This window comes from Colletes latitarsis, chromosome 11 (genome assembly GCF_051014445.1).
Source record: "Colletes latitarsis isolate SP2378_abdomen chromosome 11, iyColLati1, whole genome shotgun sequence".
Classification (NCBI taxonomy): domain Eukaryota; kingdom Metazoa; phylum Arthropoda; class Insecta; order Hymenoptera; family Colletidae; genus Colletes; species Colletes latitarsis.
The window spans coordinates 9,351,839-9,363,669 of NC_135144.1; the positions used below are offsets into that span (position 1 = coordinate 9,351,839).

The window sequence follows — 11,831 nt, forward strand, 5'->3', positions numbered from 1 at the left end:
TACTAAATCGTACCTTAGTGCATAAAATGGAAAACCGATTTTCAAACTTGATTATCTCGAAAATAAACTAAAAATGAATAAATTTAATTTCTCATATTTTTCTTATTTCTTTTATAAGGAATCTCCTCCCGCCCGCTTGTGCATGTTATTCGGACGCACTCTTTATGTATTTTAACGAATTATTATACAGACAGAATTCATTGTTTTAATTAGGAAAGAATCAGAAGAAAACAAATAGTGCCTTTGTAACTTGTATATTTCTCTATTATCAGCAATTCGATAGTTCTCATACATGCTTAATCGTGTATATTTACTATAAATGTAACGTCCTTACGGTCCATACGAAGATCATGATCCTTTAGTCGTTTAAAATGAACAATAACGATTGCGTTTAACTTTCATGAGGAACCTTCACATTTCGTAGCAGAAGTGTATATCTCCTGTGATTAAGTACGAAACGTTTAGACGAACATGCAATCGTTGGAGTATCGCGGACGATGAATCCCCGTGGAATTGTCGATTACGAATACGTTTGTAATTAGGCTATTCTTCCTCATGAGAGAGCATCATCGTTTGAATTCATAGTATGTATGTACTGTGGCTTGGTAGTGTTTTAATTCGCTAACATTTTTCTCCCTTTCTCTCTCGAAATTATTCGTTCATCGAACAATGTTAGACGTCAAGTATATACTGTGTATAAATTATATACCCTCGAAGTTGTTACTATATATAAAGTTTAATTACAGCGAATCAGTTCATTCGTTCGACTTTTATCATTGTCGAAAGTTTTTTTTTACGTAGACGCGCGGTTTGAGCAGGGTTGGAAATTTGTTTCCTTTCGTTTATTTTACGCAATAATCCGATCCGTGCCTCCATGTTTACGCATGCACAGTTTATCGACAATTACGTGTTCACACTAATCTAATTCGAGCCTCTAAGTGCATAAACCGTCACTTAAAGGTCCTCGTCGATAATGCGTGCTCGCGCATCTCTTCGTTTTTATGTATAATTAGTTTCCTATTGGCAGCGATATATTGTGACCTTCGGCGCTTCAAAATGTAATAAAAAAGGTATTCAATAAAAAAAACAGAAAAGCGTTCTACGCTGAAGGCTGATGGCTGACCCTGAAGCAATTCCAGCCAGACCCAAGACGGGAGGAGTAACCTCGACGAATTTATTTTATAAGGCAATACGAACAGCTGAAAACTTGGCCTAGAATCGAATAACAAAAAAAACAGTGTTACAGTTTTCGTAAAAGTAACCATTAAAGGTGCACTTCTCGAAGATGCTTTGTCAGCGGCAGTTGAAACGACGAATAATTTTCCCAGTAATTGTGATCGTATTCGTCCGAGTAACGTACATATGTACATGATACGAAATGCCCTTTTGATCATCGTCGTATCCGTATATCTCTAATAAAACGCTCAAAATATTAAAAAAGAATCGGTTTCTCATAATACCTTTTCTCGTAACAATATTCCTCTACTAATAACAATGTACTAATGATCGAAAGCTATAGTCCCTCGATAATACTTTTCCGAATGTATGCTAGGCGTTTGGAGGATTTTTGACTCCCTCCCAGACAGCCAAATGCAGTCGAGCCAAAATCTTTTGTTATCGTATGCCGTATAATGATTTTCTATACACAAGCTCTCAGCATAACAGCTGTCAAATTCGCTAACTTCTTTCTAATCATGATGGCCCGATATAAAATATTGAACGCGTTGAAGAAACATCCAATATTGCACCTATTGATTATCTGTGTTTGAGCACTTTTGAAGAATACTCTTTGATTCTTCATCGCGGCTCTATTTCGAGCGAAAACAACTTTAATTTAGTGGTGTCAGTGATGTTGTTATCGATGATTCAACAAAGGAAAAATGCCTGGAGGCCCTAGTTTTCTGTCTCTTGACTATCTGGGCTAATCTGAATCTCTACAGAACCCGTTATTGACTTTATTATTTCAGTGATGACGGTGACGTTGCAATTCATGATCCAATAGAGACGAGAGACTAATTGAGCTGGATACCTCTTCGAATTTTCACTGTGGCTTTACCTAATGCAAGAGTGAATTTAGTTAATCTTGCTGTATCGGTGATAACAATAATGATATTTATGAGTAAATAGAAGTGAAAGGTGTCATAGATACAGATGGTACTTGGGGTGAACACCTTCGAAGGAAGTTCTTTGAAGTTACAGCTCTACCTAAAGTAAGAATGAGCTTGGATAGCCTTACTGTTTCAGTGACGATGGCGATGTTGGAATTGATAGCCTAACAGAGATAATTTCATGCGTTGAAAACACCCGGTTTAAGATGTCTATGAATATGACATTTCCGTTGATGGCTCGATAAAAATAAAACATGTTAAAGAGATATTTTTTGCCTGTTGGCTATCTGGGCTGGACACCTCTGAGCAAAGTTCTTTGCATCTTTACCGTGGCTCTACCTCGAAGAAGAGCAAGCGTAATTCGTCGTCTTATGACGGTAACGTTGCTATAAATAACTCAATAAAGGTAAAACACGTTAGAGGGGCACTTGTTCTTCTGCATATTGGCTATTTAGGCTGGACATCTCTGTAGGAAAATCTTTGAACCTCCATCGTAGTTTTGCCTCGAGCAAGATCTAGCTTAGTTTGTCTTGCTCTTCCGATGATGGCGATGATGGTGCATGTGATAATGGCGCACTTGCGATCTGTTCTCTTGTACTGCTGCCACCAAAGTGCGTACTGCTTCCTCGTGTCCTTCGAAGCTGTCCGCTTTCTTCAACTGACCAAGAGACGATGCAGCCCCGTCGCTGGCCGCAGAACTATCACGTTTGCTCTTCAATCGTGGGAATGTTTCCCAGGAACGCTGCTTCTGCACCAGAGACGACGACTTTGGTGTAGGTCCGATCAAAACAACCAACGTTTTCCTGGGATCCTGCGCGGATTGACCTACCGTCTCATCGGCTATGCTTGATCGTCTGCTCCCAGAGCCGGTAGTGCTCAAGCTGTCGCAACTGGCTCGCCGACGTCTTCTGACTTCTGTTGATGCTTTCTCGTCTGCATAGAACACGTCCTCCGAGTCACTGGCTGGATACACTTTCACACCTTTGTTGGTAGGGACCGGTTGTTCGTCAGGTACTGCGTGCACCTGAGCTTGCACGCGCTTCTTGGCCTCCCCCATGCTCGACGCCTCCGAAATTCGTTGATACTCCCCTTCCTCACCTGCTAAAAGCACGCGAGTCGCTTAAGAGAAAAGGAGGATAAAACCTGACTGATGGAAAAGCTACATTACTTCATGCAACTTATGATAGACATTTGTAAGTTCTCATGTCTTGTTTCAGGCACAGTTTACTATATGTGAAGTCTATTTTGTAAAAATAACAAAATTATCCATAACCCCACATGGAACCTCTAGCTGCAAATTATTTTGATACAAAATGTATTACAGGTCGATGTATAGATATCTCATGTGTTCTTAAAATCTGAGCTTTGTGGTTAGATCACTCGGAGGACCTGTAATTTTGACGAAGTAGGCGGGAATACATAGAAGCATGGCTGACAAACAATTGAATTAGGCCAACGAGCGTCATTCCTAATTTACTCCCTGTGCAAGGTGTTTGAACGTTTCGTATCAAGTGGAAAAACAATCAAACGCTGGATTTAATTGAACTGCGCTGCACGCACACGTTAATTTAATTGCGATTCTAATGGTGTTTGATGAGAGGGATACTTCAATGATGCAGCTGCGTTGAACAAAGGTAATGTCTCGTTACATGCGCGACAAATTATTGACGTGTCCCAATAAATTCATTGGGCAAAATCGATAAAACCACCAATACTCGTGATGTTTACCAGTGTTTCGTCTGTTTTATCAATTTAATTAATTAGCTGCTGGATAACCCTTACTTGCACAGAAACGAACAAACAAATTGCACGCACGACGGTCCTGAATTGGGCGCGATACGAAATATAATAATTCTCGTATGCATTAATCAGGGTTTTATTTACATCGATTTATAATGCTATCTACATAATCCAGTGGAAGTCACCGCATCATCGGCAAATCCAAAGTCCGTCTCGTGATTCGTCCCAAGCATACCTGTCCTTGCTACCAATGCTATTTACTCGTGCACGCGATCCTCACGGATTTGATCTTACCAGTCATGTGTGACTGTGGTTGCTGGGCGTCTGTGCATCTTTCCGGTTGATCAAGTCCCTCGGCGGACGCGTCGCCGCTGCCATCCTTTAAACAGCGGTACAGAGAGCGTATTTTGCTGGCTGATGAGTGACCCGGCGGTGTCTTGGGCTTCGAACCGTCAGGAGACTTTCTGGATCGTCGACTCTGACTCCGATCGCGACTTTCCTCTCTACCCGGGGACTTCTTGCGATCCTCCTTAGTCCTAGCTTTCTCTAGTAATTGGCTGAGGACTCCCCTCTTCGAGTCGGTTGATTTAGTAGTTCCGTAGACAACGATGTTTCCACTGGAGTCTAAAACGGCTCCAAGACCACTGGGTGTGCGACAACGTGTTGGCACCTCCTTCGCTTCTGTATAGAAAATCCACGCGTGTTTTATGGATATATTAAATTGTCGCTAAGTTAAAGTATTTACCTTTCATGTAAAGTGCATTATCGGCACTGGTGGCAGTGGCACGCGAGTGTCGATGATCTTTTATCGGTGCTTGAGTCTGCGGTTGTTGCGGTGGTTCTTGCATTTGCAAGCATGCCAAATGATCCAACAACAGTTGCAGACCTTGATTACCTGCCGCGTCCGAGGCTGCCATATTCACTTCACCGGCTGTGACCCCAGACGAAAAGGATTTTACAAATGGTTCTAATTGCTGGGCGAGGTTCTGCAACTGCTTTACTTGATTCCTTAGTGACAGAATGTCGCTCATCTACACGGAAATCGAAGTTATAGATTATAGTATCGCCAGAATAAGGATAACGTTTCGGGACCAACTACTACAGTACCTGAGAATGAAAAATTTCTTTCTCTATGCGAATTCTACACAACTGCTCATCCCACAAAGCGTCGAAGACGTTTCTAAGCCGTTCCAATTCCAGCTGATGATGCTCTAATTGTCGCTCTAGGAATCGGCAATCTTTAGCTACGTTTTCGTAACGCATCCCTAACGGAGGAGTGTTCGCTCTTCTCAACAGAGCCACATCGCGATGAAGCTCCTCCAAACGTTCCTTCACGATGAGCAACTGTTGATTTAATTCTTTCAGTTGAGTATCAAATGCTCGGCAGTGATTAGAAAATGGTCCACAATCGGTTCCGCCCTTCGTCGGGATCTTTTGTGCAGTCTTGCTGCTCTGCTTGAGAAACAAAAAGTGTCTCAAATAATTGCTGATCATGCTTGTTGGAGGTTATGTTACGCGAATTCAAATAGACTTTCTGATACTGACTACCACATCCGGCTAAGAAACTAGCGAGGAACGAAAGTTCTGTACCTGGCGAGTGGCCAGTTGTGCTACGAGAATATAATCACTGTCTAATTTGACTACTAGACTACTACCATACGATTAAGTACAAGCCACATCATATATCGAGAGTAAAATCCTGTCAACAAAAATACTTACACAGAAGTGTGCGCGAGAAATGCAGTGAAAAAGAAACTTGTAATATGAACGTAAAGATAGAGAAGTTTGTAATCGAGAGAGGTTAGCCATAGGTATATATGTACATAGGTAGCTACCTGAATCACTGGCGGTTCCTGTTGTTGACTCGTCGCATGAGTTTGATCATACAGCGACTCTTTCGGAACCTGCGTTTGACCTATATATGGCTGCAACGTTCTGGCAAATTCGCTCTTGTAGTTTGTCTTTAGATGAGCGGTCATTAAAGGCGGCCTTGAGGGATGTCCCAACTGGGCAACGCGACCCAAACGCTCCAGCATCGGATGGGCTAGCTCGAGAAATTGATATTTCGTTGCGCCGCTGGTGAAGGCGGTGCACAACATCAAATGCATCTGTAGTACTGGAAGCGCACTACCTAGAGAAAGCAGTTGGCTACGGACCATCCTGTCCTCGGTCTGGTACTGACGTTGCAGCTCCGTCAGAACGTTGCTCTGGGTCTTTGTAATTGTTTGCTGCATTCCCTGGCAGAATGAGTTCAGTGCCCTTTTCTCCGTGTCCAGACTGTGCCGTAGTTCATCCTGCTGAGATTTCAGAGCCTGCACTCCATCTCGTACGCCGGCCTGCAGCTCGCAAATCGAATTGACCACTCGTTCCATTTTCTTAGATGCTTGTTGCCAAGCGGTCTCGATATCCACGCAATGGAGCCTCGCTTCCGTCGGAGTATCGCGGAAACAAGTAGCGCAGAGCATACATTTGGCACTCTGGCTGTACATTATGTATTGTTCTCCATGAGTAGAACAACGACGTTGGGTATCTTTGGCGCATTTGCTCATGTGCACCACCTCGTGCGTGGAAAACATCTTTGCACTGTGAGTGTGCTCTCTGCAGTGTTTACACAGTGCTTGTCCTATGTTTGAACATTTTACAGTAAAAAAAGTAATTCCCAATATTATTTTTTATAATGGGTGTTACTTTGCAGTTATAGTTGAGAATCTTTGATACGTACCACATGTTGTACAAAAGAACATGGTAGACTTGTCACGCTTATCGCAGTTGGCACATGGTGGATTCTCAGAGTTTGCCAACTCAACTAGCTGACGTATCAGCTGATCGGGCGGTGGTAGTTGTGTCCCATCTTTTAGCTGTGTCTGTTGCCTATATATGGTAATGTATTTTAGACTCGAAAAAGTTCAAACGAATTAAAAGTATTCAAGATGGAATGCATTGGAAGAGATACTTTGCACATTGCAAAAATGAAAATTTATAAATTAAAAAAGTAGATTCCAACAGAAACAATATGTAAAAACAAAAAGTGTACAGTAACAATAAAGTTATAGTAAACCATTATGGTAAGAATAAAAAGATTCTTGTGTAATGATCTATAAACTATACGCATTACAGGCTATTGAAATTGTGTGTTCCTAACAGATATTTGCAGTCGAACAAGAAACAACAATTCTTATGAACAATAAAATAGATGTATCTACTGATTTCTGCATATATGTGACACATGATGAATTTCAGATATTGTTCAAACACAGGAGTATTAACACGATAAACATATGCATCAAAAAGCATTAAATCGTTACTATTATTAGGTGCAAAACAGACTAAATGAAATAGAGTGTAAAATCAATTAAGTAAAACATAGCATGAAGCTGATTAAATGAACTACAGCATAGAACAGGAAAAATATGATGAATAAGAATTCTCATAAAAATAAAGTATACAGGATGGTGCTGTAAACATAACATCAGTGTTTATACAATGTTTCTACATCAGTACGATTCATAGAATAGCTGTCACACTTGGAGCAAACGTTTGAAGTACAACTTTATGATGCACATGCGACGAATGGAATTTATAGAAAATGGAATTAGTAGAAGAAATGATAAGATGCAGATATTAGCCAAACCTAACCCAAATTGGGGATCACCACCCACCCTAAGGACGCCATGCAATAACAGTCGTTGCTATCTACCCGCAGATGGAGCAGGTGACCTTTCCATCAAGGTGAGGACCACAGATGCAGCGGGCACAAAAGGTGTGAAAACAGGATAGCAGACAAGGCTCATTGTAATAGTTGTGGCAAACACTGCAGATGAGAGGATTCCTAGGCCCGGCACTAGTTACACCTGTCGTGGCATCGTTTTCGCCGACACCGACACCGTCGACTGTCGATCCCGAGCTCGCCATCGTCGGCCAAACCAACGGCGGCCACCTGGAAACCAGAATCCAGAGAACGCGCTTCAGCAACCGTCTGACCTGGACACTCCTCGACATTGTCGATGTTTCACGTTTCACACAGTCGCATTGCACGCGTTACTGAAAGAAACTTGAGCGAGGCACAAACAATTTGACAATGATTGTTTACCCCAAGACCGTTGGCCCGCCCGCCACAGAAACCCTGATGGGTAGTTTATCGGCTCGTCATTCTAACGTAGTTTGGTGGGCAACCTCGTTTGCGCCTGACGATCGGCTCTGACGTCACTGAGGTGTCACCAAGCTCACCCACGTCCACGCTGGGTGGTACGTACACACAGAGAAAAGAGGACGGGCTGCTGCTGGTACTGCTGCACGCGGTTACGTGTAGGGGTGCGCGCAGAGCCCGTATACACAGGGGTGGTCTGACGTAAGCGCAAGACCGTGGTCGTGAGCGTACGTGCTCTCGCTGTTAGCGATGGGTATTCAATCTCCCTTACGGATTTTAGAACAATTTTATCACCCCAACTAATCCATATCGTTTCGAGCAGTGGATCAAATGGTTTTGAAAATAACTCTTTCAAACTGTTATTATATCAATTGTAAATTAATGCAATTAAGAGAATCAAAACAATATAACTATTATATTGATTCTAGTCTCTTTCGATTTCGGTTACGATTCTTCGGAAAATTATATTGAAAATAACACATTGTATGCAGGACACGTACTAATACATGTCAAAAGTTTGATAGCACCAACAAAAATTTTCATTTTTATTACAGCTTACCTATTATAGATATAGTGTTGAACCGTAATCCAAATCGAAAAATAACATTTTTTTGGTTCTTATAACTGTTTCAAGAACTGAAAGTGATATTATAACTGTTTTCAAAGACGAAATCAACATTGCAATCTTCAGTCGAACCTCATTTATCCGGCCCAACAATTCGGATAGCTAAGATAGCTGTTCAGTTAATAGAGGTTCACCAGGATCAAGCACACATGGATAGTTTCAAACGCAGTCAGAATTGAATAAAGTTAATTTACAATGCCCAACTCGCTTACAGAAAATTGCAAATTTAAAGATTTTTAACAAAATTTAATTATTTTCATTCACACAAATTAATTATATTATTTATTATTCTTCTTAAGTTTTCAATTATTCATTTTACGGATAGGCTTTAAATCTATTAACAATGTTTGCAACACCCAAATTGTGTCTTTTTAATTATAATCTGCGAACGCTTGAAGGTCCGCAGGCTCTAAAAAGAATTAACAGACACAAGGATATAATATTTTCGGACGCATCGCTTTGATACTATATTAATTAGAGATAATAATTATTTAAACAAAACGACATTTCATCAAATTTTTTATGTAAAATTGAATTTTCTTCATGATTTATTTGAAACATTGTGTAAAATATTTACGAATAACGAATATATCTAAACAAAAATATACAAAAGGTAACTATCATTATCCATGATATTTTATATTTAAATATAAAATTTTTGTCAATAGATTTAATAATGTAATATTGTACATATATTTAAGTTTATTTATATAATTACTTAACTGAGTGAAATTTTATTAAACTTTTGACAAATATGAAGTTATAGATTTTTATTTAATAATAATATGTTTTCTTTTTTTTTGTTACGTTTCATAGCTGTCTTAAGAAGAAAATATGTATCTCTACCGTAAAACTCGAAGCACCATAGATAATACGGAATCTCGGTCAAACGGAACTCGGATAATCAAGACTTTAATGTTTATAGATCAGTAAATAAAAACGAAGCATATTCTATTACAGTTGGATAAAAAAAAATGCTTCTTGTAATACTTTATACTTATAAAAAACACTCATTAGGATTAGTAAATAGCTAAAACTTTTTGTACAATTTTATCGGCATTGTTTTGTACTTAAAGTATATTCATTACTTTTCATTCTACTTCAATCAAAAATAATAGAATATAGCAAATTCAATTAGATTTTTTCATTTGCAATGAGATAATTTTACTTGACTACCAAATAGTGACACTTTTTTAATGCTATTCTACGAAAAAAATAATTTCTTATTAAATCGTATTTAATAATTTTTAAGAAAAGCCATGCGAGTCCGTTAATTTTTCTTCGTATTTAATTTTCTGCGTGTAAACAACATATAAAAAGTTTTAATTAAAAGGAAGATGAAACCATTTAAATTTGATAGACTTTTTGTAAATATAAATATACTTTTTTTAAAAAACACGTTTGAAATACAAGGTATTCGTACTACCGGTAATCCTTTTAGAGGATAACTCTATTGTCCAAAGTAAGATGAAAAACAATATCGAAATTGCGGTAAAGACTATTAGAGAAAATAGAGAAGTTTATTTTACTTTTTTATGTGAAAGAAAAAATCTTTTTAAGATTTGCTTCAAATACTTATTAAAATGTTTACAAATCATAAATATATATCAGAAAATCCAAAAAACTACAAGAGATAACCATCCTTATCTATGAACCAATTTTACTAAAAATCTAATCAGATTTTGATTATGCTATTTAGTAACGCACATAACAACAAATATTTTTTTTAACAGTCAAAACGTTATCAAAGTATTTTAAAATGTGTTTAATCATAGCAAAAAATTTTCTCGAAATTTATCTTGATTGCAATACCCTTCTTTATAGGTCGAAAAATAAAAGAACCTCGGAACATTATTTCGTCATTTTAGCCTATAGAATTACCCCCTAAAGGAATTATATTAAAAAAGTAATAATTCAATTTTACTTGTCAAGAGTTTTTCTTTATCGAGGAGTTTCATGGAAAGTTAAAGTTCGAGAAATTATTGCATTGGAGAGATAGAGACTGCTTTGTTGTTTAAATTTGCAAACCTTTAAAGTCTAGACAATATTACAATTGTCTAACAGTCTTCTCTGTACTGTTCGTTGATTTACGTCTGAAGGTTTCCTGAAACTAAGAAACATAGCTACGTTTCAGGGACAGTGATACATAACGTGAACATGTTAATGAACATGCAAATCAGAATGTAACTCGCTTTCTGTAGAAGTAAAAGATTATAGCAACGCGTAATCGTTGAAACAGCGTTAGATTTGAACGTTTCCAGACCGAAGGTTCAAGAATCGTCTAAAAATCGAAGGTTCCGCCAATATCTTGAATTTTAAAGAAAGCTTGTAATCCCTGCGTCCGTTCCAGACGATCCAAAAAGCGTTCGAGGCCATCGCTAGCAGCTGGTTGCGCTTGTGTTGTACCACGGGCTAGGATCTATGTGCGTGAGAGCAGCGCCCCGACGTCCTCACCCCGCAACACCTCAGTCACCCCGTTTTCTGCACTCCTGCAGGGATCTATATGCTCGATAAATACACATCCAACCTGCTAACGTGTACATGTGCGAGCGATCGCTGCTAGTCCCGAGACGAACGTTTCCTATACAAGACAGAAAGAGCGAGACGGGTATCTCCGCGTCTATAAAGCATAAAAAAAATGAAGAAAGAGGAAGAGGAATTATGCATATTCTATATCTGGCATTTTTTCATTTCGCGGTATTCGTCGACCGATATCAATCGTGCAATATCGACGAAACGAAATACTAAATTTCCTCGAGTCCTTCCCCGTCTCTCGTCTCGTCCCAAACAGAGGGGTTCGCCTTTTTAACCTACAAAAGGGGATGCCTGGGCTGGTGGCTGTTTAGTACGCTAACCCCTTCTCGAATTTTTTTCTTTCTATCCGCAGCGCTGCCTGACGATTATCGACGATGTATCTCCCTCTTTTTCTCTCTTTCATCTGTAATTTCCAACAGACTAGACTTTATTTGATCGTTCCGCTTGAATTCCAGGATTTATTTGTCTGCAACAATGCCTGGTCTGCAAGAGAAGCGGAGGAGGAGACACTTATCCAGAGGCGTTCCTAGGTTAATTGCCGCCCCGGTGCATTTTCGAAGGACAAAATTTAAAATCGTTGATTTTTTGCCTGCACACGTACCACTTACTTGTGGAACTTTTATAGAAACTTAAACATTATAAATTTATAGAAAATTTTATACTGTTTTGACTGGTA

The 11,831-nt window shown here is 39.2% G+C and overlaps 1 protein-coding gene across 6 annotated transcripts; it reads right to left on the bottom strand.

Moving 5' to 3' along the window:
* Window positions 1-244: 244 nt before the first annotated feature.
* Window positions 245-8,214, bottom strand: LOC143347778 (RING finger protein 207). Of its 6 annotated transcripts, none has more exons than XM_076777285.1 (8): window positions 7,939-8,214; window positions 7,546-7,785; window positions 6,571-6,719; window positions 5,684-6,471; window positions 4,956-5,303; window positions 4,594-4,879; window positions 4,143-4,529; window positions 245-3,209 (listed from the first exon to the last, which is right to left on the bottom strand). In XM_076777285.1, exons 2-8 carry the CDS (start codon window positions 7,758-7,760, stop codon window positions 2,629-2,631), a joined length of 2,754 nt encoding a protein of 917 aa, XP_076633400.1. In that variant the 5' UTR covers window positions 7,761-7,785; window positions 7,939-8,214; the 3' UTR covers window positions 245-2,628. The 6 variants fall into 6 exon arrangements, with proteins under 6 accessions (XP_076633400.1, XP_076633399.1, XP_076633397.1 ...); XM_076777284.1 differs by having other exon boundaries at window positions 245-2,856; window positions 2,938-3,209; window positions 7,546-8,214; XM_076777282.1 differs by having other exon boundaries at window positions 4,956-5,300; window positions 7,546-8,214.
* Between the last annotated feature and the right edge of the window lie 3,617 nt (window positions 8,215-11,831).

Coding starts and splice junctions, on each gene's coding strand:
- LOC143347778 (XM_076777280.1), bottom strand. CDS start 7,847: ATGTCGAGGAGTGTCCAGGTCAGACGGTTGCTGAAGCGCGTTCTCTGG. Junction 5,304..5,683: donor AGGAACCGCCAGTGATTCAG/GTAGCTACCTAT, acceptor TTGTTTCTCAAG/CAGAGCAGCAAGACTGCACA. Junction 4,880..4,955: donor AAGAAATTTTTCATTCTCAG/GTACTGTAGTAG, acceptor ATTTCCGTGTAG/ATGAGCGACATTCTGTCACT.